The following is an 18,327-nucleotide window of genomic DNA, read 5'->3' on the forward strand; positions in this document are numbered from 1 at the left end:
CAATATATTCCTACACTTAGTCATTTGTGGTCATTCACTTAGATCGATAGATTCACATGTTGGGAAAGCATGAAAATGCGCTTCTGAAATGATTGTGATCACTTTAGTTTCCAGGAAAGAAGCATAGATAACACATCTTTGTGTATAATTCAATGATGCCTAAATTTTATAAAAACGTAGAAGATAGTTTTCATTTGAGCTTTTCCTCACATATTTTCATGTAAAACTTTCAATATAGGAAATATTATTTGTGGTTAAACATTATTCTTTTGATTTCTCCAGAAAATCGATTGCTAATATACAATAATCAGTCACACTACAGGGACTATATTAGAATACCTGAGAAATCAGTAACTTTCTAAGACAAGCATGAAATTCTCTATTGAAATGCCATCAAATAGCTTAGACTCAAAGCCTAAGCAGAACTTTGCTTAAACAATTCCTGTTTGGTGGGTCCTTTCAATATTTGTTGTACAGCATTTTAACTGGGAATGTACTTGAGGATAGATTTAAAAAATTGAAAACCTCAAATCAGCATACAAATAGCACCTATTTTATCTCTTGTTTTGAGAAGATGATATTGCAATGTCGCTGCTTCTTGAAGTTGGATTATCCTCAGCAGTTACAGGTATATAGGCAGCTAACACTGGCATTTAACGCCATTTATAATTGTGTTATTAATATTAATAATGGCACATCTATCAAAATATCCATAGTTTACATATAAGATGCTCACCCGTATATTGCGATAATACACTGTCTTGTCCAAGTACACCATTTCCACCCACAGCAGAGACTTTGAAGGTGTACAGGTTGCCAGGTATTAAATTTGTGATGGACACATTTTCATACATTGTTGTTACATTTGATTCTGGACTTTCTAAAACTTGCACTAAATAGGAGCTTTTGTTGCCAGTCGGTGGAAGCCAGCTCAAAGAAATTGAATCAATGGTGATGTATGTCAAACTTAGATTGTTGGTTACATTGGGAACTGAAATAGAAAAATAGAATGTGAAGTATCACTCAGTTAACCTTTTTACATATTTGTCAGAGATATTTTTTACACCAGACAGAATACAGAAAAAACATTTTGAAGTAACCTGTCATTAGGAAGAATTGCCATGATAGATCTCTAATAGAGTGAGATAGTTCCTAACACTTTTGGAGCATTGATTTTGTATTCAAAAATTGAGAATTGTACTAAAGAATATAAATCCCCAGAAGAGCAATAAAAATGTTTCCCATGACATCTCTTCAGTTTTGATAACTTATTCACAACCCCCAACTGTGAGCAACTGTAACTTAGTCTCATTAATTCCAGAAATGTTTCCCAAATCTATAACTTATTCTGTATTTAGGTACAGATGTAATTTATACATGCCAGACATTTAACTTGCCTTGCCAAATAGCTCTTAATCAGAAATGTTGTAATGTTGTTAAATCAACTGAGTACATATACATTGGTTTTTCATGTATGATGGAATATTTCAATGAGATGGAATTATTTTCAATCAGTGACTACAGATTGTTTCAAATGCTCCAGTTATTTTTTAAATGTCTATTCTACTAAATCCCTTTATAGCTAGCAGTTGATGCACTTTATATGGCCTTCTATTTGTTCAAATGAACTCTTTTACTAGTTCACATATATTTTGATTTTGGTATCAGAGGGGGAATGATTTTATTTCAGATATTTATGATCACTTGTTCTGAAAATACCTTTTGTTAGTCTTTTTAAAAAAATTACAACTCTGTTACTTCATGGCAGATTAACTGGTATTGATATTTTTCTCATAAATTGGAATTATATGATTCTTCATTTTTACTGATTTGGCAGAAGACAGCATACAATAAATCTTTTCATTAAACAGGAAGTGACAAAATACTATAGATAAGTAATTACGAATATATTTAAAATACATAGTCGTATTTAAATATTATTCTCACAGAAATCATTTGTCTTATGTCATAATTAGAAGAATACATGGTATTTGCAGGATTATCCCAGGTTTATATTTAAAAATACTAATTAAACCAGTAAACAATGTTTTTTCATTGAATTTAAATGTGCCATAAACCAATCTTATCTGGTTTTGAATTCAAATAACCGTATGTGTAGAGAATGACGGCGCCACCCGCTCCTAGGGGCGTGGCGCCCTTAGGGGGCATCTGGGGCGGGAGGCCAGCAGGAATCCTCGTCCTCGAGGCAGCAGCAGGACAGGGGAGGGGCAGCCAGCAAAGCAGGTCCAAGTGGGCCTATCACGGGAGGCCAGAGTCGTCAGGAAGGCAGGGTCGACCTTCCCTCCCCCGAGGGTATAAAACCTCGGGGGAGGCAGAATTAACCCTCTTTGTCTTCTCCCTACAGCTCCGGCAGCAGACCAACAAAAGAATTACAGCAGTAGGGGGTCGCTGCACGTGGAGAAAAGGAGAGGGCCTCACAGCGTAGTGTCTTGGTGAGTGATTGTATATTTCTGTGTGTTTGTTTTACGAAACAGTTTTCACCGAACTACAGCAGTGGTACATATTAAGAAGGTGAGATTCGTTAGTTCTAAACTATACTTCTGTTGTTTTCACTTCGAGGAAACGCTTCGGTGAACGGAATGCAGTGATGGAGGAAGTTCCTGGTCCGCCACCACCCTCGGGAAGCGGCAGCCTAACCCGGTAATATCGGAAGATGTCGCAGCGCTGGCGGCAATGCGGTATGTAAACTGCAATCGGCTGTTTTGCCAGGGCTAAATACAGGGATCGTAAAAAGAATCACATTTCCCGTGGTATGGTAACACAAGGGCTAATCGATTTTTGGCAATGTTGGTAGGGCTACGATAAGAAGTACAATATGCAACCAGAATAATTTTAGAAAGTAATGCTGGTGTGGTTACGTTTCCTGCTCTGTGCCAGTCAGGAGGAGGTGGGGCCGAAATAGCATGCCGCAGTGTACGTTTAGCCACAGGCACGAAAAGGGGCTTCATACATTACGTAACTAAAATTGGTGCATGTCCGAGTATAGTCTAGTCAGAGCCAAGATTTATCGGGCCACATTGCCCGATAGTACATTTCAGATGCAGAACGCATTCTCGCGTCTGAATCATTCCATCCAGGGAATCCTGTCTTGATAGCGGTCTGTTTGCATTATAAGACCAGAGAAATGAGAATGTAAATCCAGTTCGGACTGTTCAGGTAAACACATTTTGTTCATCGACATGGTTTTAAGAGAGGATGTGGTCTGACGGCTAGCGCGGCGGACTTTGGTGCAGGGAAACAAGGTTCGAGCCTGGTATCAAGCACTGCCAAGCAGTGTGAAAGTTTCAGTAAATATGGTAATGCCTTTTAGAAATAATTTTTCCACTAAATTCCAAGAAACAACTATATCACACAGTAAAATGCGTTCGAAAAGAGCTTTGCGGCCCAAAAGTTTCTAAAAGCAATTTTATTTTAAACGTTAGGAAAAAGAAGGCCATGGTGATGAAAACAGATTTGCATGCAAGGAGGACATTTAAGATAGGTGGTTACCCATCAGAAAATGTTCACCTGCTTCATTATCTGGGGCTGGGCTTCCATCATTCACGTAACGGGCAGTCACGCTTCTTGGAGAAATACACAGCAAAATGTAGAGCATGCTAGAACGCAGTTATTAGATTTGCCAGCAAAATAGGCATCCAGCTACTAACTGTTGTTTACGGCGCTGAAGTATGAGGCTATAATAGAGCTTGGGACTTGCAAATAGTGGAAAACAACTTTATCGTTCCTTGTTAAAACTAGGCCCTGGGACACCACTACTCCCTCTGTACATGGACCTGGGTATCTTTACAACTCTCTGAAATTAAATTGTTATAAATTCCGAGGTTCTGTTAGTAGGGAATCCTTGCTTGCTGAAGCGGTGGTTCAAGAACCGGTAATAATAACTCGTCAGAATAGTCGCCAGAGCGCAAAGATGTACCAGGGTGACCATGGGCCGGGCATACTTGCATTCACAAGACTCTCTGGGCTGATAGCGAATATAAAAGCTTTTCTTTCTTTTTAATTTGTGTTTTAGTGCTCCATTGGAAAGTAGTCGGAAATGCAGTAACATTACTCAGAGCAAAAAGAGTCACATGAACATGCCTTTACATAATGGATTTAAAAAGAACGAAAGCGTTCAGCTGCTCTGACAGAGCAATAAAATGGATTGATGGTCCTTTACCCATTTCTGAATACATTTACAAGTGAGCAAATTTACAAACGCAAATGTTAAGGTACACGAGGCAAGTGACAATTGTGAGCAAACAAAATACAAGAGTTAGCATACGGCACATTACAGGAGGAAAAAGCGACATGTGGGCAAGTTACAAATGGTGATATATGAACCGGGGTCCGGAACGCATGGCCCGCACAGACGCACAAAAATATATATTTAGTCATTCTACCCTCGTTACAATCGAGTCTGGCTAGATGGGAGCATGGCTGCTAGTCAAACAGGGCCATGCGGACACACACGAGGTATATTCCGTCTGCGGGTGCTTGGGGGATTGCTAAGCCGGGGGTCCGAGCACAGAGACGGGAAGGAAAAACAGTGCACTTCCGGCGCTCTCTGATGGTGCCACCAGATTAAAGTGGTTGTCGCTCCAGGTATTTACTTTGCATCTCTCTCACGCCCAGGACGCCTATTTATTCACGACCATGGCGCAGGAGGATCTGTCACATATACGATACCAGGGGCACGCTCTTTGAAAAATTTATTTTAAAGTGGCGCATCACTTCCTTTGAAAAATGTAACTGCGATTAATACTGTGTTATATGAATCAAACATGGGGGACATTTGGGAATATCACGGTGGGACAGTACCTTCGCTTACCCTGATTACTGTTTGCGGAGAGAAACAGTGCACCTCCAGCGGCCTCCTATTGTGCCATCAGATTAGACGGGTCAGTTCTCCAGTTATTTTCCTTTTCTTTCCCTCGCCCAGCCTGCCTATTTATTAGCGGCCGGGGCACAGACGCTCAGCGGACACACCGAAGATGCGCCTAAGACAAGTCCGTGTGCACCCGTTTCATGCCCGAACAAGACTCACTAGCTAATGTTCCTTGATTCACACCTGTGTGAACTGGGGAACATAGTTCAAATGCCAGTCTTCATTGAACATCCTGGGGTTCAAGGCACATCGCTAACCTCCCTGTGCCTGAATAATGTGCGTAATGTAATCTGATTCTCGCGCAAAACGCTCTGATGGCCTTGGGTCGTTTCTCGCTATATGAGAATAAATAAATAATACTGTTCATCAAACCATATTGAGTGAATTCAACATTTCCACATTTCACATTGCTTTAACATAATTTAGTGTGACAGTCAGTCACCCACTCTGCTCATATTTGTTATTTGTACCTTTGCATCATTTTTCCCACTGGTTTGGGGGCTGGTGCACTTAACATTATTACCAGGTTGCCAGACATTAGGCATCAGATTTGTTAGAGCACCCTTCTATGGCATTCTTCGCCACTAGATCTAGAGTTGCGCACACAGGCCTTGAAGTTACACTGGAGCTGTGACCGGCGGAGGGGGTCACTGATGTAAGGGGCGGCACTGTGTTTAGTAATAAATTATGTATGGAGCGATAAGGGGCACTTTTGCCCGGGGTAATGAGAGAATCCGAGAAGGAGGACATGGGGTGGGGGGGCGCCAAAAAACACTAATGGGCCCTCCATGTATGTATGTATAGGTTAGTTTCAGAGCAAAACCTCTCCAAAAGGCAGGCACACGGGTGCGTGTGAACAGCAATGATATAGTAACCTAGAGTTTAGAGAGGTATCTGGTTCCGTAAGCAAAGTTATTGTTAAGGCAACGTGATGTTAAAGAAGAGCTTCAACCCTTACCTAAATTGGGGTTATATCAAATGCTGCAAGTAGTTGGCAGCTATCATGGTGACACCCCCCCCCTGAAGTAACATAGTAAAACATACCTCAAGCCTGCTCTGCAACCTGTTGTGCAGTCTTAACATGTTACTTATACCAGCAAATAAACTTTTTGTCAGCAGATATATTCCTTTAAGGCCGCTTACGTCACCCTTAAGGCAGGCCCTAATCACTGATGGGGCAGGGGCCCTGGTATCTCAACATAGGACATATGTGATTATGTTTGTATGTCCTGACAGTGGAAGCTCGAAGTCATTTTTATCACTGTTGCATGGCTCATTTCCAATAGTAGCTCTAGGTTACCTTCAGTAAAGTGGGAATTTAATTTACAATTGTGAAAGCGTAACATTTAGAGGTGGGCCATTTTTGTTGCCTACCAGAGGGGCCTTGGGACGCGTAACTGTTCATTCTAAAGTTACCTCATAACCGTGGAATTTTGCACAAAAACAGAATATGTGGGAGCCTGGCGTAACTATGTCATTATCATGAATATTGGGTGTTAATTTGCCATTTCATCAGAGCAATTCGGGAATGTGTGCAGTTATTGCCTGTAAGTCTATTTTCCACTCCGTAAAGACTCAGGTTTAATGCGTTCACTTTTCCCATTGTGGGGTTATGAAATTGGAATCCTTTTAGATATGAAGACGTCTTTAACGTAACCGCCCGCAGTTAACTTAAGGGTAAAGTTCACATATTACTGCAAATATGTCATTAGCTAAAATTAGGCTCCGTTAGCAGCGGTGAAATCTTCGCATTATTTATTCCATGCATAATTTTCCTCGGGCTTGGTTTAGCCACGCTTTTATGGGACAATGGGAGAAGTAGCCTCCAAGAACAGTGGAGCTCGAGCCGCTTCACAGGCCTGCAATCTTGAATGTACAATTATTCTGAGGATAATGCATGCAAGGTAGTTGGACAATGATTGCATGTCACTACAGGTATTTGCAGTCAGCCGGGGCGTTAATTTATTAACTATCTACCTCCTACAATAGGAGTGGCAGCCACAGGTCGGCTGGATAAAAGGGCAAAAGCACCAAGTGAGGAAAGCCACTAGGGTGCCAGATAGGGGTTTCTTGGCTTTGTGCCAGTCAGCTCATTACAGTGCATTAGTATGGCTCAGGCCCCCACATAAGCATTATGATAGATGGTGAGTTAACGTGTGAGTTAACGTTGGGGGCCCAGTGTGCCATCAGCTGTGAATTAACTGGCAGTGGTAAGAGCGGAGGCTGAGTCCCGGTCATACATGAACAGGAGATTGGTGCAGAGGTGGCGCCCAGCAGTGAAGTCTGTTCGGTCGGGGGGGGGGGCGAGCGCGCCAGTAAGCTACTCGCCCTGTGGCGGGGTCCCAGGCAAGGAAAGGCTGTGGACTTCCTTTTTGGTATGGACTGGCTGCCCCTTGAAAAGGGGAAGCAGTCATTGTGGGGCTCTGGGCTGGCGGGAGAGGGGGGACTGACCTGCTTGTGGTCCTTGACCTCTCCTCCCCTACCCAAGATGCCTTGGTATATGGTTATAACATTGAAGTGGGTATGCCCCAGTATGGGTGTCTCATGGAGGCACATTATTTACCTGTGGCTCCGTTGACCGGAGGGCGGTCAACTTAAGGAGAGCGGGCGCTATCTTGGTTGTGGCCTGCTGGCACAGCCCGAAGGTTAAGAAAAAGGCCCCTTGGAGAGTGGGTTGGAAATACAATGACAATGTACTACTTTGAGATTTATTTATATGCTGTGGCATTGATAAAGCAAAGTAATTTAAAGATTTACCTTAAGCAAGATGAATAAAGGATTAATAATCCAAGATGAATAAAGGATTAATGACACTGCTTAAAGATTCAATAAAAGACTACGCGGTGAACGACAACAACTTGTTTCGTGTCTTTTATGGGAGGGCGACTCGCACCCGGTATGCACGCTATGACGGCGCCACCCGCTCCTAGGGGCGTGGCGCCCTTAGGGGGCATCTGGGGCGGGAGGCCAGCAGGAATCCTCGTCCTCGAGGCAGCAGCAGGACAGGGGAGGGGCAGCCAGCAAAGCAGGTCCAAGTGGGCCTATCACGGGAGGCCAGAGTCGTCAGGAAGGCAGGGTCGACCTTCCCTCCCCCGAGGGTATAAAACCTTGGGGGAGGCAGAATTAACCCTCTTTGTCTTCTCCCTACAGCTCCGGCAGCAGACTAACAAAAGAATTACCCACCCACCCATCCCTGCAACAAGGAGGAGCAAGGAAAGGCTGTGGACTTCCTTTTTGGTATGGACTGGCTGCCCCTTGAAAAGGGGAAGCAGTCATTGTGGGGCTCTGGGCTGGCGGGAGAGGGGGGACTGACCTGCTGGTGGTCCTTGACCTCTCCTCCCCTACCCAAGATGCCTTGGTATATGGTTATAACATTGAAGGGGGTATGCCCCAGTATGGGTGTCTCATGGAGGCACATTATTTACCTGTGGCTCCGTTGACCGGAGGGCGGTCAACTTAAGGAGAGCAGGCGCTATCTTGGTTGTGGCCTGCTGGCACAGCCCGAAGGTTAAGAAAAAGGCCCCTTGGAGAGTGGGTTGGAAATACAATGACAATGTACTACTCTGAGATTTATTTATATGCTGTGGCATTGATAAAGCAAAGTAATTTAAAGATTTACCTTAAGCAAGATGAATAAAGGATTAATAATCCAAGATGAATAAAGGATTAATGACACTGCTTAAAGATTCAATAAAAGACTACGCGGTGAACGACAACAACTTGTTTCGTGTCTTTTATGGGAGGGCGACTCGCACCCGGTATGCACGCTATCACAGTGCAACCATGACTTTGTGTTCAGCAATTTTACAGATAAAGAGGTTTTCTCACGAAAAGTATAATAACGAAATCATTTTAGAACTTTTCTGCTGAGAAAACCAGCTTACCAAAAATAATTCTTTCTAACTCAACACAGTCAGCAGAACAAATAATTTAAAAGTTAAAACTCCAAAAGTGGTGAGGGGACCATTTCGGTAAAGAGGCTTGCAGATGTGGATTACCTGACTGAGTTCAAATATACTAGCATGGAAGGTGTGTATGCATTCATGTATATGAAATTTAACAATATATTCCTACACTTAGTCATTTGTGGTCATTCACTTAGATCGATAGATTCACATGTTGGGAAAGCATGAAAATGCGCTTCTGAAATGATTGTGATCACTTTAGTTTCCAGGAAAGAAGCATAGATAACACATCTTTGTGTATAATTCAATGATGCCTAAATTTTATAAAAACGTAGAAGATAGTTTTCATTTGAGCTTTTCCTCACATATCTTCATGTAAAACTTTCAATATAGGAAATATTATTTGTGGTTAAACATTATTCTTTTGATTTCTCCAGAAAATCGATTGCTAATATACAATAATCAGTTACACTACAGGGACTATATTAGAATACCTGAGAAATCAGTAACTTTCTAAGACAAGCATGAAATTCTCTATTGAAATGCCATCAAATAGCTTAGACTCAAAGCCTAAGCAGAACTTTGCTTAAACAATTCCAGTTTGGTGGGTCCTTTCAATATTTGTTGTACAGCATTTTAACTGGGAATGAACTTGAGAATAGATTTCAAAAATTGAAAACCTCAAATCAGCATACAAATAGCACCTATTTTATCTCTTATTTTGAGAAGATGATATTGCAATGTCGCTGCTTCTTGAAGTTGGATTATCCTCAGCAGTTACAGGTATATAGGCAGCTAACACTGGCATTTAAAGCCATTTATAATTGTGTTATTAATATTAATAATGGCACATCTATCAAAATATCCATAGTTTACATATAAGATGCTCACCTGTGTATTGCGATAATACACTGTCTTGTCCAAGTACACCATTTCCACCCACAGCAGAGACTTTGAAGGTGTACAGGTTGCCAGGTATTAAATTTGTGATGGACACATTTTCATACATTGTTGTTACATTTGATTCTGGACTTTCTAAAACTTGCACTAAATAGGAGCTTTTGTTGCCAGTCGGTGGAAGCCAGCTCAAAGAAATTGAATCAATGGTGATGTATGTCAAACTTAGATTGTTGGTTACATTGGGAACTGAAATAGAAAAATAGAATGTGAAGTATCACTCAGTTAACCTTTTTACATATTTGTCAGAAATATTTTTTACACCAGACAGAATACAGAAAAAACATTTTGAAGTAACCTGTCATTAGGAAGAATTGCCATGATAGATCTCTAGTAGAGTGAGATAGTTCCTAACACTTTTGGAGGATTGATTTTGTATTCAAAAATTGATAATTGTACTAAAGAATATAAATCCCCAGAAGAGCAATAAAAATGTTTCCCATGACATCTCTTCAGTTTTGATAACTTATTCACAACCCCCAACTGTGAGCAACTGTAACTTAGTCTCATTAATTCCAGAAATGTTTCCCAAAATGTATAACTTATTCTGTATTTAGGTACAGATGTAATTTATACATGCCAGACATTTAACTTGCCTTGCCAAATAGCTCTTAATCAGAAATGCTGTAATGTTGTTAAATCAACTGAGTACATATACATTGGTTTTTCATGTATGATGGAATATTTCAATGAGATGGAATTATTTTCAATCAGTGACTACAGATTGTTTCAAATGCTCCAGTTATTTTTTAAATGTCTATTCTACTAAATCCCTTTATAGCTAGCAGTTGATGCACTTTATATGGCCTTCTATTTGTTCAAATGAACTCTTTTACTAGTTCACATATATTTTGATTTTGGTATCAGAGGGGGAATGATTTGATTTCAGATATTTATGATCACTTGTTCTGAAAATACCTTTTGTTAGTCTTTTTAAAAAAATTACAACTCTGTTACTTCATGGCAGATTAACTGGTATTGATATTTTTCTCATAAATTGGAATTATATGATTCTTCATTTTTACTGATTTGGCAGAAGACAGCATACAATAAATCTTTTCATTAAACAGGAAGTGACAAAATACTATAGATAAGTAATTACGAATATATTTAAAATACATAGTCGTATTTAAATATTATTCTCACAGAAATCATTTGTCTTATGTCATAATTAGAAGAATACATGGTATTTGCAGGATTATCCCAGGTTTATATTTAAAAATACTAATGAAACCAGTAAACAATGTTTTTTCATTGAATTTAAATGTGCCATAAACCAATCGTATCTGGTTTTGAATTCAAATAACCGTATGTGTAGAGAATCACAGTGCAACCATGACTTTGTGTTCAGCAATTTTACAGATAAAGAGGTTTTCTCACGAAAAGTATAATAACGAAATCATTTTAGAACTTTTCTGCTTAGAAAACCAGCTTACCAAAAATAATTCTTTCTAACTCAACACAGTCAGCAGAACAAATAATTTAAAAGTTAAAACTCCAAAAGTGGTGAGGGGACCATTTCGGTAAAGAGGCTTGCAGTTGTGGATTACCTGACTGAGTTCAAATATACTAGCATGGAAGGTGTGTATGCATTCATGTATTTGAAATTGAACAATATATTCCTACACTTAGTCATTTGTGGTCATTCACTTAGATCGATAGATTCACATGTTGGGAAAGCATAAAAATGCGCTTCTGAAATGATTGTGATCACTTTAGTTTCCAGGAAAGAAGCATAGATAACACATCTTTGTGTATAATTCAATGATGCCTAAATTTTATAAAAACGTAGAAGATAGTTTTCATTTGAGCTTTTCCTCACATATCTTCATGTAAAACTTTCAACATAGGATAATATTATTTGTGGTCAAACATTATTCTTTTGATTTCTCCAGAAAATCGATTGCTAATGTACAATAATCGGTCACACTACAGGGACTATATTAGAATACCTGAGAAATCAGTAACTTTCTAAGACAAGCATGAAATTCTCTATTGAAATGCCATCAAATAGTTTACAGTCAAAGCCTAAGCAGAACTTTGCTTAAACAATTCCAGTTTGGTGGGTCATTTCAATATTTGTTGTACAGCATTTTAACTGGGAATGTACTTGAGGATAGATTTCAAAAATTGAAAACCTCAAATCAGCATACAAATAGCACCTATTTTATCTCTTATTTTGAGAAGATGATATTGCAATGTCGCTGCTTCTTGAAGTTGGATTATCCTCAGCAGTTACAGGTATATAGGCAGCTAACACTGGCATTTAAAGCCATTTATAATTGTGTTATTAATATTAATAATGGCACATCTATCAAAATATCCATAGCTTGCATATAAGATGCTCACCTGTGTATTGCGATAATACACTGTCTTGTCCAAGTACACCATTTCCACCCACAGCAGAGACTTTGAAGGTGTACAGGTTGCCAGGTATTACATTTGTGATGGACATATTTTCATACATTGTTGTTACATTTGATTCTGGATTTCCTAAAACTTGCACTAAATAGGAGCTTTTGTTGCCAGTCGGTGGAAGCCAGCTCAAAGAAATTGAATCAATGGTGATGTAAGTCAAACTTAGATTGTTGGTTACATTGGGAACTGAAATAGAAAAATAGAACATGAAGTATCACTCAGTTAACCTTTTTACATATTTGTCAGAAATATTTTTTACACCAGACAGAATACAGAAAAAACATTTTGAAGTAACCTGTCATTAGGAAGAATTGCCATGATAGATCTCTAATAGAGTGATATAGTTCCTAACAATTTTTGAGCATTGATTTTGTATTCAAAAATTGAGAATTGTACTAAAGAATATAAATCCCCAGAAGAGCAATAAAAATGTTTCCCATGACATCTCTTCAGTTTTGATAACGTATTCACATCCCCCAACTGTGAGCAACTTTAACTTAGTCTAATTAATTCTAGAAATGTTTCCCAAAATGTATAACTAATTCTGTATTTAGGTATAGATATAATTTATACATGCCTGACATTTAACTTGCCTTGCCAAATAGCTCCTAATCAGAAATTTTCTAATGTTGTTAAATCAACTGAGTACATATACATTGGTATTTCATGTATGATGGAATATTTCGATGAGATGGAATTATTTTCAATCAGTGAGTACAGATTGTTTCAAATGCTCCAGTTATATTCTAAATATCTATTCTACAAAATCCCTTTATAGCTAGCAGTTTATGCACTTTATATGGCCTTCTATTTGTTCAAATGAACTCTTAGAATAATGAGTTAATGATTGTATCCATTTTAACTAGTTGACATATATTTTGATTTTGGTATCAGAGGGGGAATGATTTGATTTCAGATATTTCTGATCACTTGTTCTGAAAATACCTTTTGCTAGTCCTTTAAAACAAATTACAACTCTGTTACTTCATCGCAGATTAACTGTTATTGATGTTTTTCTCATCAATTGGAATTATATGATTCTTTTTTTTACTGATTTCTCAAAAGACAGCATACAATAAATCTTTTCATTCAACAGGAAGTGACAAAATACTATAGATAAGTAATTACGAATATATTTAAAATACATAGTCGTATTTAAATATTATTCTCACAGAAATCATTTGTCTTATGTCATAATTAGAAGAATACATGGTATTTGCAGGAGTATCCCAGGTTTATATTTAAAAATAATAATGAAACCAGTAAACAATGTTTTTTCATTGAATTTAAATGTGCCATAAACCAATCTTATCTGGTTTTGAATTCAAATAACCGCATGTGTAGAGAATCAAAGTGCAAGCATGACTTTGTGTTCAGCAATTTTACAACTAAAGAGGTATTCTCACGAAAAGTATAATAACGAAATCATTTTAGATTGTTTCTGCTGAGAAAACCAGCTTACCAAAAAGAATTCTTTCTAACTCAACACAGTCAGCAGAACAAATAATTTAAAAGTTAAAACTCCAAAAGTGGTGAGGGGACCATTTCAGTAAAGGGGCTTGCAGATGTGGATTACCAGACTGAGTTCAAATATACTAGCATGGAAGGTGTGTATGCATTCATGTATTTGAAATTGAACAATATATTCCTACACTTAGTCATTTGTGGTCATTCACTTAGATCGATAGATTCACATGTTGGGAAAGCATGAAAATGCGCTTCTGAAATGATTGTGATCACTTTAGTTTCCAGGAAAGAAACATAGATAACACATCTTTTTGTATAATTCAATGATGCCTAAATTTTATAAAAACGTAGAAGATAGTTTTCATTTGAGCTTTTCCTCACATATCTTCATGTAAAACTTTCAAAATAGGAAATATTATTTGTGGTTAAACATTATTCTTTTGATTTCTCCAGAAAATTGATTGCTAATGTACAATAATCAGTCACACTACAGGGACTATATTAGAATACCTGAGAAATCAGTAACTTTCTAAGACATGCATGAAATTCTCTATTGAAATGCCATCAAATAGCGTAAACTCAAAGCCTAAGCAGAACTTTGCTTAAACAATTCCAGTTTGGTGTGTCCTTTCAATATTTGTTGTACAGCATTTTAACTGGGAATGAACTTGAGGATAGATTTCAAAAATTGAAAACCTCAAATCAGCGTACAAATAGCACCTATTTTATCTCTTATTTTGAGAAGATGATATTGCAATGTCGCTGCTTCTTGAAGTTGGATTATCCTCAGCAGTTACAGGTATATAGGCAGCTAACACTGACATGTAAAGCCATTTATAATTGTGTTATTAATATTAATAATGGCACATCTATCAAAATATCCATAGTTTACATATAAGATGCTCACCTGTGTATTGCGATAATACACTGTCTTGTCCAAGTACACCATTTCCACCCACAGCAGAGACTTTGAAAGTGTACAGGTTGCCAGGTATTAAATTTGTGATGGACACATTTTCATACATTGTTGTTACATTTGATTCTGGATTTCCTAAAACTTGCAATAAATAGGAGCTTTTGTTGCCAGTCGGTGGAAGCCATCTCAAAGAAATTGAATCAATGGTGATGTATGTCAAACTTAGATTGTTGGTTATATTGGGAACTGAAATAGAAAAATAGAACGTGAAGTATCACTCAGATAACCTTTTACATATTTGTCAGAAATATTTTTTACACCAGACAGAATACAGAAAAAACATTTTGAAGTAACCTGTCATTAGGAAGAATTGCCATGATAGATCTCTAATAGAGTGAGATAGTTCCTAACACTTTAGGAGCATTGATTTTGTATTCAAAAATTGAGAATTGTACTAAAGAATATAAATCCCCAGAAGAGCAATAAAAATGTTTCCCATGATATCTCTTCAGTTTTGATAACTTATTCACTACCCCCAACTGTGAGCAACTGTAACTTAGTCTCATTAATTCCAGAAATGTTTCCCAAAATGTATAACTTATTCTGTATTTAGGTACAGATGTAATTTATACATGCCAGACATTTAACTTGCCTTGCCAAATAGCTCTTAATCAGAAATTTTCTAATGTTGTTAAATCAACTGAGTACATATACATTGGTATTTCGTGTATGATGGAATATTTCGATGAGATGGAATTATTTTCAATCAGTGACTACAGATTGTTTCAAATGCTCCAGTTATTTTTTAAATGTCTATTCTACTAAATCCCTTTATAGCTAGCAGTTTATGCACTTTATATGGCCTTCTATTTATTCAAATGAACTCTTAGAATAATGAGTTAATGATTGTATCCATTTTAACTAGTTCACATATATTTTGATTTTGGTATCAGAGGGGGAATGATTTGATTTCAGATATTTATGATCACTTGTTCTGAAAATACCTTTTGTTAGTCTTTTTAAAAAAATTACAACTCTGTTACTTCATGGCAGATTAACTGGTATTGATGTTTTTCTCATAAATTGGAATTATATGATTCTTCATTTTTACTGATTTCGCAGAAGACAGCATGCAATAAATCTTTTCATTCAACAGGAAGTGACAAAATACTATAGATAAGTAATTACGAATATATTTAAAATACATAGTCGTATTTAAATATTATTCTCACAGAAATCGTTTGACTCATGTCATAATTAGAAGAATACATGGTATTTGCAGGATTATCCCAGGTTTATATTTAAAAATAATAATGAAACCAGTAAACAATGTTTTTCATTGAATTTAAATGTGCCATAAACCAATCTTATCTGGTTTTGAATTCAAATAACCGCATGTGTAGAGAATCACAGTGCAACCATGACTTTGTGTTCAGCAATTTTACAGATAAAGAGGAATTCTCACGAAAAGTATAATAACGAAATCATTTTAGAACTTTTCTGCTGAGAAAACCAGCTTACCAAAAATAATTCTTTCTAACTCAACACAGTCAGCAGAACAAATAATTTAAAAGTTAAAACTCCAAAAGTGGTGAGGGGACCATTTCGGTAAAGAGGCTTGCAGATGTGGATTACCTGACTGAGTTCAAATATACTAGCATGGAAGGTGTGTATGCATTCATGTATATGAAATTGAACAATATATTCCTACACTTAGTCATTTGTGGTCATTCACTTAGATCGATAGATTCACATGTTGGGAAAGCATGAAAATGCGCTTCTGAAATGATTGTGATCACTTTAGTTTCCAGGAAAGAAGCATAGATAACACATCTTTGTGTATAATTGAATGATGCCTAAATTTTATAAAAACGTAGAAGATAGTTTTCATTTGAGCTTTTCCTCACATATCTTCATGTAAAACTTTCAATATAGGAAATATTATTTGTGGTTAAACATTATTCTTTTGATTTCTCCAGAAAATCGATTGCTAATATACAATAATCAGTCACACTACAGGGACTATATTAGAATACCTGAGAAATCAGTAACTTTCTAAGACAAGCATGAAATTCTCTATTGAAATGCCATCAAATAGCTTAGACTCAAAGCCTAAGCAGAACTTTGCTTAAACAATTCCAGTTTGGTGGGTCCTTTCAATATTTGTTGTACAGCATTTTAACTGGGAATGAACTTGAGAATAGATTTCAAAAATTGAAAACCTCAAATCAGCATACAAATAGCACCTATTTTATCTCTTATTTTGAGAAGATGATATTGCAATGTCGCTGCTTCTTGAAGTTGGATTATCCTCAGCAGTTACAGGTATATAGGCAGCTAACACTGGCATTTAAAGCCATTTATAATTGTGTTATTAATATTAATAATGGCACATCTATCAAAATATCCATAGTTTACATATAAGATGCTCACCTGTGTATTGCGATAATACACTGTCTTGTCCAAGTACACCATTTCCACCCACAGCAGAGACTTTGAAGGTGTACAGGTTGCCAGGTATTAAATTTGTGATGGACACATTTTCATACATTGTTGTTACATTTGATTCTGGATTTCCTAAAACTTGCACTAAATAGGAGCTTTTGTTGCCAGTCGGTGGAAGCCAGCTCAAAGAAATTGAATCAATGGTGATGTATGTCAAACTTAGATTGTTGGTTACATTCGGAACTGAAATAGAAAAATAGAACGTGAAGTATCACTCAGTTAACCTTTTTACATATTTGTCAGAAATATTTTTTACACCAGACAAAATACAGAAAAAACATTTTGAAGTAACCTGTCATTAGGAAGAATTGCCATGATAGATCTCTAATAGAGTGAGATAGTTCCTAACACTTTTGGAGCATTGATTTTGTATTCAAAAATTGAGAATTGTACTAAAGAATATAAATCCCCAGAAGAGCAATAAAAATGTTTCCCATGACATCTCTTCAGTTTTGATAACGTATTCACATCCCCCAACTGTGAGCAACTGTAACTTAGTCTAATTAATTCTAGAAATGTTTCCCAAAATGTATAACTGATTCTGTATTTAGGTATAGATGTAATTTATACATGCCTGACATTTAACTTGCCTTGCCAAATAGCTCTTAATCAGAAATTTTATAATGTTGTTAAATCAACTGAGTACATATACATTGGTATTTCATGTATGATGGAATATTTCGATGAGATGGAATTATTTTCAATCAGTGAGTACAGATTGTTTCAAATGCTCCAGTTATTTTTTAAATATCTATTCTACTAAATCCCTTTATAGCTAGCAGTTTATGCACTTTATATGGCCTTCGATTTGTTCAAATGAACTCTTAGAATAATGAGTTAATGATTGTATCCATTTTAACTAGTTGACATATATTTTGATTTTGGTATCAGAGGGGGAATGATTTGATTTCAGATATTTCTGATCACTTGTTCTGAAAATACATTTTGCTAGTCCTTTAAAACAAATTACAACTCTGTTACTTCATCGCAGATTAACAGTTATTGATGTTTTTCTCATAAATTGGAATTATATGATTCTTCATTTTTACTGATTTCTCAGAAGACAGCATGCAATAAATCTTTTCATTCAACAGGAAGAGACAAAATACTATAGATAAGTAATTACGAATATATTTAAAATACGTAGTCGTATTTAAATATTATTCTCACAGAAATCATTTGTCTTATGTCATAATTAGAAGAATACATGGTATTTGCAGGATTATCCCAGGTTTATATTTAAAAATACTAATTAAACCAGTAAACAATGT

The 18,327-nt window shown here is 37.0% G+C and overlaps 1 protein-coding gene across 1 annotated transcript in view; it reads right to left on the reverse strand.

Moving 5' to 3' along the window:
- Positions 1 to 18,327, reverse strand: part of LOC144792174 (tenascin-X-like) — a 92,852-nt gene that overhangs the window by 9,190 nt on the left and 65,335 nt on the right. Inside the window, exons 18-22 of the mRNA XM_078667075.1 lie at positions 16,985 to 17,239; positions 14,543 to 14,797; positions 12,100 to 12,354; positions 9,685 to 9,939; positions 737 to 991 (exon numbers count right to left, since the gene is read on the reverse strand). Coding sequence (XP_078523201.1) covers positions 737 to 991; positions 9,685 to 9,939; positions 12,100 to 12,354; positions 14,543 to 14,797; positions 16,985 to 17,239 — 1,275 coding nt within the window. The remainder of the gene's footprint in view (positions 1 to 736; positions 992 to 9,684; positions 9,940 to 12,099; positions 12,355 to 14,542; positions 14,798 to 16,984; positions 17,240 to 18,327) is intronic.

Source organism: Lissotriton helveticus, chromosome 11 (assembly GCF_964261635.1).
Source record: "Lissotriton helveticus chromosome 11, aLisHel1.1, whole genome shotgun sequence".
NCBI lineage: Eukaryota > Metazoa > Chordata > Amphibia > Caudata > Salamandridae > Lissotriton > Lissotriton helveticus.